The 12,852-nt window shown below is 37.3% G+C and overlaps 1 protein-coding gene across 5 annotated transcripts in view; it reads left to right on the top strand.

The window, feature by feature from the left end:
* Positions 1 to 469: 469 nt before the first annotated feature.
* The window catches only part of PSME4 (proteasome activator subunit 4), a 104,389-nt gene continuing 92,006 nt past the window's right edge, over positions 470 to 12,852 (top strand). For all 5 annotated transcript variants that reach the window (XR_004231704.1, XR_004231705.1, XM_031950470.1 and 2 more), the window contains exon 1: positions 470 to 754. Coding sequence is in view for 3 of the 5 variants with exons in the window: in XM_031950470.1 (XP_031806330.1) it covers positions 495 to 754 (260 nt within the window). In the remaining 2 variants the exon portion in view is untranslated. The remainder of the gene's footprint in view (positions 755 to 12,852) is intronic.

Below are 12,852 nucleotides of genomic sequence, written 5' to 3'. Positions count from 1 at the left end.
AGGACTCGGTCTTCCAAGCGGAGGACCAGCCAGGGGTTGGCACGTGCGTGGTTTTGGGGAGTGGGGGAAGGGAGGGGAATCCGGTCAGAAGTGAGAGTCTTAAGCCAAGAGGGCTTCTCTCTCCTTTAGGATCGCCCCCTCGGCCGCCTCCACCACCTCTTCCAACTCCCCGCCCCTCCCCGGAAGTGACGTAGCTCCCGTCCGGAACCTCCTGGCCCGGCAGCTGCAGCGTCACCAGCACAGCCGGTGCGAGGCGGGGCGGGCGGAGTAAGGGATCCGGCAGCCAACGAACCGGGCACCGCGCGAGAGGCAGCGACGCCGGCGGGGGGGGAGGGGGGCCCAGCGGCCGAGGGCGAGGGGGCCGGCGGCGGCGGCGGCGGCGGCAGGGAGCCGAAGAGGCGGCGGAGAAGGGGAAGAAGGAGGAGGAGCCCCGAGTGGGGGTGGGGGTCGGGGAGGGTTGGGGGGGGAGGGGGTGGGGGGGTGTCCCTGGGGTTATGGAGCCGGAGGATCGGCCGGGAGGCGGGGAACCGCCGGAACCTGGTGGGGACCCTGACTCCGCTACGAACCTGGGACCCTGCTCGCGGGGCTTCGTCCCGCAGAAGGAGATTGTCTACAACAAGCTGCTTCCCTACGCCGAGCGGCTGGACGACGAGTCCGATTTGCTGCTGGCCCAGATCAAAGGCAACCTGGGCCGGGCCGTGCAGCTGCAGGAGCTGTGGCCGGGGGGCCTCTTCTGGACTAGGAAACTCTCCACGTAAGTGACCCACACGCACTGTCCGCCTAGAGTCCAGCGCCTTCCCTCCCCTTCCCTTCGGGGACCCGGGGACGAGTTCCTATAAGAGAGAGTGTGTGTGTGTGTGTGTGTGTGTGTGTGTGTGTGTGTGTGTATGTATGCGGGGGGGGGGGTTCGAGGAAGAGGACGGGGCGTAATTTCAGGTCGAGTAACTGCTAGCTGGAGGTCGGGGGCATCCAGGGCGCTCTTTGTCCGCCCATTCCTGAGTCCAGGTCAAGTTCCTACTCTTTCCTCCCTTCCATCCCCTCCCCTCGCTCCCATTCCCCAGGGAAAACCAGGATCTCTTTCCACTTGGCTACATTGTAGTTCCCTTGCTGTTTCCATGGGGTCGGAGAAGAGCACGGGCTCTCTGAAACGCTCTTCTGGGTTAGTTTTTTGGGGGGTCGGTCTTCGGCTTGTTGGCTTAGCCCTGCTTTGCTTTGCTTTGCCCAGGGATTTTCGAATTGTCTTTCTAACCCTAGAGGCCCTATCGCGGGAGGAAAGAAAGCCTAGGCTCTTCTCTAAGGAGAGCTTGATCTCTCCCCGCTTCCTCCTCTTTTTCTCTCCCTTTCTCTCTTCCTCTTCCCCTCTCCCTCTAGACTACCAAGAATGTTTGAGTTATTATCTCCCAGTATGTGCCTGGGAAGGAGGAATTACTTTGATTCTACTTTCTTTCCTGCTTTTCCTTTTCAAATGTGACTCCGATCTCTGACAAAGTCTGTGGTACCAGTTCCTGAATAGAGAGGTGTGGTAATAACACTCTGTTCTGCTTTTTAGTTTACTCTGAAACGGAATAAAAAGTTTGACTTAAAATTCACTTTTGAGACATGGGTGTTTTGAATAGTGTTTACTGTTAATGGTGAGTGAATCAACTATTAGTTAAGGCAAACCAAAAGCTGCCTCCTTGTTTTGATAATTCTTTTCATCTGAATAGGGAAAACTCTAAGGGTATCATGAAGCTGCTAGTTTTTCTAATAATGTATCAAGATTGTATCATTAAATTTCATGAAACTCTCAGATGTATAATGTCCCCAAATTAGTTACAGTTTGAGTAGTTGAAGTCTTTCAGTTACACAGAATACTCAGTTGCAACCTAGAAATGTTATAAGAAATAAAAAGTCAGTAAAAACTGACAGTGGGAAAGCATAAAAGACAGAGACATTGTTTTTCTTGTTTTTCGGTGGTGGAATAAACTTTTAAAGTGAGAAATTTCCCCCCCCCACACACACACACACATTTAGTCAGCCTCATTTTTTAACTCTAAGATCCCTTAAAAAAAAAAAAAAACAAAAAAAAAAAACCTCCTGACCTTGCTAAACACAAATATGGATGAGTGAGCCTAAGAGATAAGTCACTTGGACAGTGTTCATTAAAATCTGCTGGATAAATTGGATGACTCAGGATTTTATACTGTAATGGCCCTTTAAATTTTACCATAAGATTGTTATTCTCACCTGATAGCTCTCGGGGATCTCAGTGAAAAAAAATTGCCTTATTTGGGAGAAGTAAGCATCTCTTCAATCTAAAAACAACAACAACAACAACCAAAATCAGAACATGGAACAATTTGCTCGGTTTTGGAGAAGCTATAAGTTATTGAGGTTAAATAGATCTTACTAGAGTGGTGAAAATTTTGCAGACCTGTGATTGGAGAAATCTTAAGAACATAAGTACAACAGGTAGAAGCACCACAATTGCTCAAAAGTTTAAAAACAACTTGCCAAGTGATTAAAAAATCCCAGAGTTTCTGTCAAAAGAACTTTACAGTATTGCCATATTTAGGTAAAAAGAAAAGTACACTCTCTACTAATTTCTGATAGCTTTCTGTTTTAATCTCTCAATTTAGATTTGCCTAAAGAATACTATTTGTCAACAAAAACATTAGTTTTCAAATATATATTCATGTAGTACACCTAAAGTCCATCCAGGTTTGAATAAGTATTTGTTTGCTAAAAAGGTTTTTGATAGTCATATTTGGTAAAGTGAATATTTTGGAGTTATCTTGTTTGTGAAATGTCTAACATAAAAAGAGCTGAACATAGTTTTTGATAGTGACACTGGATTATCTGTAGTTGACATCATATAAGTAAACATCTTACCACTGACATAAATAACAAGCATGCTCTTGTTTACCAAGAAATCTCGGGTAGAATTTTGTTTTGGAGTTGTGGTTGAATACTGCAAACTGAGTCTTGTGATTGCATTATGTGACATTTTGAACTTGGTTGGACACATTGAGATCTAGGGTGTGCATTTTCTTCTAGACATCAGTTAAGTCATACTGTTTACAGTTATACTTGTTTTTAGTTTTGTTTGTTGTAGGAATTTATATACAAATACTACTGAAACTTGTAGCTGCTGTCAATTACTGAGAGGTTTCAAAATTTAGAAATTGTAGAAAGGTGGTAATAAAGTGTTACTAATGAGTTTCATTACTTATGGCAAATCATTTAGCCTCTCTGGGTCTCTCTTTCCTCATCTGTAAAGTGAGAGAGATGGTTTAAATGTTGTGTAGTGTACCCTTACATTTGAAATTTCATGATTTTTTTTTTCATCTTACTACTATAGTAAAAACTCTTTAATATATAAAGTAGCTAGTATTCCTGAAAAGTTTTCAAATGGAATTTATATATTTAATCCTATTTTTCTCAATTATATTATTATAAGTGAAGTAGCTAGCCAGAACAGAGTGACATAGAAGCACGCTGGATGGAAGAAGGGACTCAGAAACCACAGCAGAGACTGAAAATCCAGAAATGCTGGAATGATTCTATTTCTGACACATAAGTATATATTCCAGACCCGATGTCATAGAGCTGTTCAGTCATCAGTTACACTTTAGTTACAGCTATTAATTGGTGTTTGGATTTAATTCTGGCTTAGGAGGTGCCCTCTAGTCTATTTAAATTCTATAATTAATCTCCACATTTCAGTATGTGGCTCTGTTCATTCTTAGGATATAGTCCTTGGAATTTGCTCTGGATAAAAGAATTATTCCTTGTCTATGGGAATAGGCCTCCTGAAGTAAATGTGGCCTAGTGCCAGGGGCAGCTAGGTGGTACAGTAGATAGAACACTGGATTTGAAGTAAAGAAAACTCATCTTCCCAAATAAAAATATAGCCTAAGACTCCTAGTAGTTGGCAAATCACTTAACCTTGTTTACCCCACTTTCCTCTTCTGTAAAATGAGCTGGAGAAGGAAATGGCAAAGCGTTTCAATATCTTTGCCAAGAAAAACCCCAAATAGGGTCACAAAGTTGGAAATGACTACACAACTGCAACAAAAGTGATACAGTAAAAACATAGTAAGAATGAATTTCTAAAAGGGAAGCTGGTGGCACATGGATGAAGTGCTGAGCCTGGATTTGGGAAGAGCTGATTTCAAATAGCTACTAGCAGCATGACCCTAGGCAAGTCACAATTTCTGAATGCCTTAGTTTCTTTGACTATAAAATGAGAATAACTGTAAGACCTATCTCACCTTATAATTGTGAGAATCAAATGAGATTTTTGTTTTTCCTAACATGCCTTGCACATAATAGAAGTATAAAAATGCTTATTCCCTTCTCTATCCTCAAAGTGGTACAGGGTTGATATACACATATGCAGAAGTAAATATAGAGTTATTTTTCAAGATGGATGTCATTATCTGAGGAGATGAGGGAAAGCTCCATGGAAGAGATGGCATTTGAACTTATCCTTGAAAGAACATCAGGAATCTAAGACTCAGAAAAAATTCACCCCGTATGTTAGATATAGATTGGAGAACAGGTTACAGTCTAATTTGTCTAAAGAGTGAATGATTGGGAGGAACATGTACTTAGGTTTTAAAAAATGGACTGGAGCAAAAATTTTCAGGGCCTTAAATGCCAGGCTGTTTGTTTTTATCTTAAGAGTCAGTAGATTCAGTTAGGTTCTTAGTTGAAAGAGACCTCATGTACCAGCTAGCCATCCCAGTTGAATAAGTATGCCTGAGGACATAGCCTGGCAAGTGGTAATCTGGCTTTCTTTACTTCAAGTCTTATAGTGAGAGGAAATTTATTGCTTCCCAGAGCAGCCAGTTCCACTCTTGAAAGGGAAAACAAAGGAAGGTTTCTTTATCTCTAAAATGAAGAGATTGGCCTGCATAATTTATTAAGAACTTTGTAAAAATCCCATGTTTCTGTAATTCTTTATGGAAACTCATTAGATGGAATGGGAGCACTATCGATTGGTTTATTGAGGCAATCCTTCCATATTGTGACCAGAGATGAGATTATAGTTTACTTATTGAAAAATAAGATTTATTGACGTAGAGATGAAAAAGCACTCCCCTCCTGACCCTCCCCACCCCCAGCTCCCTTTCACATTTGTGTTTTCAAATTCTGGAAATGGGAAGTTGATTCAGTGTATCAAATTTAATCCCTAGTGAGACAGTGGAATTCTCTTACTTTGAGCTGAAGAATGATTGTATGTACTGTATTCAGGAACTATTTAATTTACTAATTAAAGAATAGTCCCTTTAGAATGAACCAGCAATTGTTTAATTATGATCAAAAGTATTTTGTAGCCTTCTAAGACAGGAAATAGATTTTTCAGTTGAAACTACATAATTCATTTAATTAGATTATGTAACTACCTGAAGTTGGAATTTAGCCAAGATAGTGAGTTAACAAATAGTCCTATTTGTGAAAAGTAAAAACTGATGGTGGCTACAGAAGCTCTAGAATTCAGAATTTTGGATCTGTAATGACATTTGACATTTCTTTCATCATTATTCAAATCATATTGGACTATTATTTGGTTCGGCAGTTGGAGGAAAAGTGTTACAGACGGCCATCTTCCAACCTGTGGACTTAAAAGAAATGCTCAAAAAAATTTTCACTTGTTATAGTTCAGCTTTATATAGTGCTTTAAAGTTTGCAAAGTTCTTTTTTTCCCTAACAACTCTTAAAGACATAGGGGGAAGAATTATAAAATAAGGAAACCTATACTCGGAAGAGATGAAGTGAATTGTGCAGTTTTAAATGGCAGGAATGAACTCAGGTGCTCTGATTTCAGACTCACTATAAGTCTTTTCATTATGTCATGCTGCCACCTCAGTAGAATTTGCCATTTTATAAACAAAATGGGTAATGTTCTAAAATTGGGGGAGAACTTTCTAACAATTTGTATTGTCTAGGAAGGGAATGTAGCAACTTTATGAGATTAATGGATTTCCTTTCACTTGGAGGCCTCCATGCTACCTTTCTTCCTGTCAAACAAAAGATATTTTCGAGAGTGAAGAATCACGTTTAACAGACATAACGGTAGCTTAGAAACAAAAGTTTTTTGTTGTGTATTTTTTTAAATGTACGTGAGACCCAAAACATAAGTACATCTTTGCAACTTATTTTCCCTGCTTTTACGTTCTTGTTTGTTTGAATAGGATACTACTATATTTGTTAAATATTAACTCTCATATTCATTTATAGATACTATAAAAAAAAAATCTCTTTCCTGTGAAAATCCCCATAAACCTCATTTTGACATGAAGGGACCAAAAGTTATTGAAATTTGTGCCAGTGGAATGTGAGTTTCTGGAGGTCGTACCAAGCTGAAAAGGCTTGTTCAGACTTGGTGATGGACTGTCTTTTGCTTAACCTGGTTATGTTTTGAATAGCTCATAACCAGGTGAGCTATAGAGTGTGAAATTTTTTTAGCTACCATAAGTCTCAAAAATTGTTTGCCATGTTATACACTTTAAGTTAAACAATGTGGCACCTTTCTATGAAATTTATGTTCTAAATCAGTGATTATCTTATAATGTACTATGATGGGGTACTGTATTATATGAGCAGTTGGTCTTCTCTTCAAGTGCTTCTAATTGAGTTGGTAGATGAGTCTCAAGTGAAAAGCTAAGTAATGGTAGGGCAGTGGGTAGAACAATGGACTTTGACTTGTACTCAGAAAGTACTGAATTGACATCCATCTCCAGATACTTGTTAGCCATATGATCCTAGGTAAACTATTTAACTTCTCTGAGCCTCAGTTCTTCTGTAAAATGAAGAATATGATAATAGTGCCTATATGCCAGGGTTGTTGTGAGGATAAAATGAGATATTTGTAAAGTGCTTTGCAAATCTTACAATGCTTAAAAAAATGCTGTTATTATTAATGCAAGATCAACTTAATATTTAGTATTCAATTGATACATGACAGTACTGAGTACTGAAGATGTAAAGGTCTGTGTAAGACTTCTTACACAGTATAATCTGAAGTGGGTAGAAAAAATGAAAATCTTGGATTTTTTTCCTATCCTTTTCTGATTATATTGTGTGAATGTATAAGAATGGTAGCTGGCTAAAGACAAACGAGGTGCTGACAAAATACAAGGAAGGTTTGAGAAGGAAGACACTATTGAGGTGGGGAAATTGGAGAAGGCTTCATGAAGGAGTCAATTTGAACTGGGTTTTGAGATAAGGATTCCAACAGATCAAAATGGGGATAATCTATTGAGCATGGTAGTATAGTGAAATAGCATATAAAGTTAAAAGACCAGTGTTCAGATTCCAGATCTATTACTTATTTGCATGTGTGTATTTGACCTCTAATGTCTAAACATCTAAAGATAATTAAATTATCTCTCATTCTTTTCTCGAAAATGACCTGTTTTAGGCTTCTTTAGACCAATAGTCTTAAGTGCATACTGATCATAATAAGTCTTAAAAAGAAATTGGAAAACACCCCGTACATCCAATTTGGCCAAAAACCAAAATAAAAGTATTAATAGGGAAAGATGTAAAATATGCCTGGAAAACTAGGTGGTGAAGGACTTTAAATGCTGGATACGCTATTTAAATTTTATCTCAGTCATAATCGGGAGTTATCATACCCATGCATTGTTAAGATGTTGTCAGCAGTGTATTGGGTGGAATAGAAAAATAAGTTGGAAGTAAAGAGACCTAACTCTAAAGTAAGACTGGCTATTGCAGTAGTAGGTCACAGGTGTTGAGAACCTAAAATAAGGACCTGGCCAAGTTAATTAAGAGAATTGCTGTAGAATTTATAAGACTTAGAGATTGAGTTAATATGGAAAATGTGGGATAAGGAGCAAAGATAATTTTGTCTTTTTTAATCTTTGGTGAAAGGGGTACTTGACAATAAATATCCTGTGTGACTTTTTAGAATAAGTAGAGGTAATAGGGGATGCTTCTGGAGTTTGTTGAGTGTTAGAAGGAAGGTAATAATGTAATTGAATCTGCATTTTTGGAAAATCACTTTGATTTTGGTTCAGTATTATTTGGAATGGGAAGAAAGGCTTGAGGCTGAGAGACGTAATAAGCTTTTGAGGTGTCCTCAGAGAAATAGAAAATTTGAGAGAAAGGGCATATTTTAGGCCAACTAATTCAGTTTGAGTTTATTGAGATTGTGGTATCCAGGAAATATATGGCTATCAGTCATAAGACAGAGCATATTTAATTTTAAACTAATCCGTGATATGAATGCCTAATTCCCTAAATTCAGGAGAAGAGAGAGCCTCATTGACTCAAGGGGAAAAAAAAATGTAAGACTTGAGTCTCCTGAAAATTTTAGATTGGATTAAGTAGGTAATTTGGGGGTTGTAGTACTAAAAGAAACTGAATAGAGGCACAGAGTTTAGATATTCCAAAGTTGGAAGAGGCTTCAGAGATCATCTAGTCTAATCAGAAAGAAATCCTCTGTATAATATCCCAACAAATGGGCATTCTCTTGAAGATTACCTTCAAGTAAAGGAAAATTTAATCCTACCAAAGCTGTTCATTCCACTTTTTCATGTTCTAATTGTTAAGAAATTCTTTCTTACTTTTAGCCAAAATGTATTCCTCTGCATTTTTCACCCATTGCTCCTATTTCTGCTGTGATAGACCAAACAGGGCAAGTTTAATCCAGTTTTCCATGTGCTTCAAATGTTTGAAGATAGCTATTGATTCTGTACAATACGGGCAGCTGGATGGCAAAGTGGACAGAACTCTGGCCCTAAATCAGGAAGACAAATCCAGAGTTCAAATGTAGCCTTAAACACTTTGCTGTCTGTGTGACCCTAGGCAAATCATTTAACTCTATTTAACTCACTTCCTTATCTATAAAATGAACTGGAGAAAGGAGATAGCAAACCACTTAAGTACTTTTCTGTCTAGAAAATCCCAAATGGGTTTCAGAATCAGACACAACTGATCAACAACAGAATTGTCGCTCCCCAGCTCTTCTTTTCTCCAGACTAAACATCCCTATATAGTTTTAATCAGATTAGTTTTCATGTAATATAGTCCCTAGTTCCTTACTCTTCAGGGAGAAGATTTCAAAAAGTTTCATTTAAGGTTAGACCTTGAAGGATGGATAGAATTTGGAAAATGATGGTTAAGTTAGAAATAGCGAAATGACTGAAAGAGCTGAAAAGATAACGTTTGAATGAAGGGCACATTTTAATTTTTAAAGCATTTGTAGGAAAAGAGAATATATTCCATTTATGTGGTCTAAACCAAAGAGGAAGAAGAGATGGAGAAATTACTGGGAAAAGTAAAAGAAGTATCATTTCAGTGGTTAATAAATACCAAATAATTGGATCTCCCCCACTCCCCTTAGAGGTTCTTATGAATGTTCTTACTAGTAAAATAGCATCTCTTTTCATGATATTAGCTGTTGAAACTAGTGACTAGTGTACAATTATAAAACACACTTTGGGGTTTGATGATTCCATCAGTATGTGCTGTTTCTACCAGCATAGATTTCGTTCCCTCTATACTTTTCCAAATGGCCATTATTGTTTTTGTAATCATTTCTCTTAACCAATTAAGACATTTTTTAATGGCCCAAACACTGTCCTAAATTGAGGGTACCATGGCAAACTCTTTGTACTCAGAGGTTACTTTGTAACAGGAAGACATGATGTATACATGAATATGTACAGAATATATGCAATAAAGACAAAAGCTAGTTTTAGGAGGGAGAAACTAATAGCTGAGGGGGACCATGAAAGGCTTCAAGAAGAAGATGACAACTTAAGCTGAATCTTGAAGGACACTGGGATTCTAAAAGGTAGAGGTTAGGAGAATGTCATAGGGGACAACTAGTGCAAAGGTACAGAGATAAGATATTGAGCACCATGGATACAAACACTTGAGTAGGCCAGTGTGGCTGGAACACAGAGTACAGAGGGTAGAAAGAAGCTAGGTTATTAAATCTTTAAATATTATAAAAGAAGTTTAAAATTGTTCCTTAAGATAGAGGTAATAGGGGATGCTTCTAGAGTTCATTGAGTGTTAGAAGGAGAAGGGAATAATGTGATTAGATCTGGATTTTTGGAAAATTACCTTGAATTGTGGTCAGGATTGACTGGAGTGGGAAGAAAGCCTTGAGACTGGGAGATCTAATAAGCTTTTGGAGATGATGAAGGCCTAAACTAGATCAATAATTGTGTGAGTTAGGGTAGGAGATGGGAAGTGACATATATAATATTTGTGAAAATATAAATAAGATTTGGTTGCTGATCAATAGTGGGGTGAGGAGTGGAGGTAAAGCTGAAGTACAATTCAATAATTGGAAGAATGGTAATGGCATCAGCAGTAGTTGAAAATTTTGAAGAAGTATGGGTTTGAAGGGGGGAAAAAATTCTCTTTTGGATGTACTGAGATTAAGATGCCTCTAAGAAGAAAGTATGTTTTGAAATATTGTAATAGGCATTTGGTGATGAGGGACTGGAGCTTTTTCTAGTTTTTCCTAGTTGCTTAGTTCATTGCTAGCTTCTCTCTTTTGCTAATTATGTGCTGTGATTTTAAAAAAAAAAATTGCCTTTAAAAACTGTTTTGATTCCATCTTAGATTTTGAACTAAAAGGGATTTTTTGGGGGGAGGTCTTTCCCTTATAGATGGAAAGTACCACTTACAAATAAAGCACTTGAGAATAAAAAGAAGACAGACTTTTTTAAAGGCAGGAAAAGTGAAGCCTAAAAAGGTGACCAAGTGGCCAAGGCCACTGAGAGTATATATAGTACAATTAAGAAGTTTTTACTTACTTTTTTCCCCCAGTCCTCTGATGACGTTTTTCACTCATGGGAATTTATCTGTTATTCCCTGTTTTAAAAAAAAAAAAAAAAAGAGAGAGAGAGAGAGAGAGATTGGTGTTTTTTAAAGCTGTTTTGAAGTAAAGATGGAAACTTGGCTATTTTCTCACTTTTGACAAAATAGAAAAAGCCCCCAGCAGGTAGTCAGAAGACTTGACTTTGAGTCCTGGTGCTGTTAATTTGTACCTGAGTAATCTTGGACAAGCCAGTGCCTGTCTGAGCCTCAATTTTTGCAACTAAAAATTTAATGTCTTTCCTTACATCCCCAGTACAGTGACAGGCACATAACTGCATGTTTTAGGCTGAATAGATGACTTAAAAGGTACCTTCCCGTTTAATCTATGACAGTTTATGCTAAACCCTTTGTTCTGAAATTAAAAAACTGATTAATGGTAAAGTTTGCAGCAGAACTTTACTCCCAAATTTTAAATTTTTTTTATTACATTTCTACAGTATGGTTTAATTTAATTAGTTTATTAGTTTTTTGTTTTAATATGTTTTCATAATCAACATTATGAATTAGGCTAACATCCTCAATGCATAGTAGAAACAAATATTTCACTGCATCCTATATTTTATTAAATAGTTACTGTTTCTGGCATGCATTTGAATGTTAGCTTAGTGAGACTAAAAATTAAAGCATTTACGTTAATTGTAAAAGGTTGTGTATGTGGGGGGGGGAAGATTTTTTTAAAAAAGCTTTGTATTGCCTGTTACTATTTGGTTTTTGTTATGTGAGGATGGAAGATAATGAATTTGTTATCATTGACTTTATGAAATATTTTGTTTTATTTATATTTTATTTAAGTTCCTTCTGATTATCTTTAGGATTTTCAGATGTTTCCAGAGAGGTAATAATGTGAGAATTTATTAGGCTATATATAAAGATAGGAGTTACTTAATTGTGGGAAGTGGAGGGAAAATTGTAGAAAATAAGGGAAGACTTAGTATGTCTCAGGAGCCTGACAAATTCTGTATTTTCACAATAAAGTACTACTAGGCTTCACTTCTAGGAATCTTGTAGAATCTAGAATTTGAATAATTTTTTTCAAATCGATAAGGGGTAATATGTTTCTATTGATTTCTTTTAATGCCTTAGTAAAACTCATTAATGTAGCTTTTATAACAAAGGAGGAAAAGAGTGATCCTATGTTATTCATTTTTTAAAATGTAGGTTTTGCAATAATGCTATTTTTTTTTTTTTTGAGGTGATTGGGGTTAAGTGACTTGCCCAGGGTCACACAGCTAGGAAGTGTTAAGTATCTGAGACCAGATTAGAATTCAGGCCAGGGCTGGTGCTTTATCCACTGCGCCACCTAGCGGCCCCAGTAATGCTACTTTTTAATGTCAAAATTTGTGTTTTAAAATTTTCTTTTTTGTTCTCATCTCTGAATGCTGATGTATTTCTTTTGCTCATTTGTTTTTACATAATTCTCCTTGCTTTATTGTCTGTCCCTTTTTTATGTTAAATATAATATATGTGTCATAGTAAATGGCTGACTTATTATCTTGGTTGAATTAATATATTACCATGAATAAGATCAAGAGACCATTATGCAGATTGACAAATTAATTTCATGCTGTTCATCTAGGGAAAGTTGTGCCATACTCTGTCTTGCATATACTCATCAGTTGACTTTAATGAAAGAGACACTAAGAATTGATAAGCATTAATTCTGTCGCACCATTACTGGACCATAAATTAAGTTAAGCAAATCAAAGTATTATCCTAAGGGACCACATTTCAAGAACTATAGTTAGTTTAGATCCACTCTAGAAACCAATAAACTTTTGACTTAAGTGTCTGAATCTTGGATTTAAAATTCCGCTTCAGAAATACAGAATGGAAGGCACATGACTGAAATTTGTCAGAAAAAGAACTAGAGGGGTTTGTGTGTCTGTGTGTGTACACATGAATATGTGAACTTTTAAGCTCAGCATAAGTGAGCAGTTATTAAAAAAAAAAAAAAAAAAAAAAAAGCTTTTGTAATCTTGAAAAGGTTTTAGACTCATTCTCCTT

Source organism: Sarcophilus harrisii, chromosome 2 (assembly GCF_902635505.1).
Source record: "Sarcophilus harrisii chromosome 2, mSarHar1.11, whole genome shotgun sequence".
NCBI lineage: Eukaryota > Metazoa > Chordata > Mammalia > Dasyuromorphia > Dasyuridae > Sarcophilus > Sarcophilus harrisii.
This window is presented reverse-complemented; position numbering and strand designations above follow the sequence as displayed.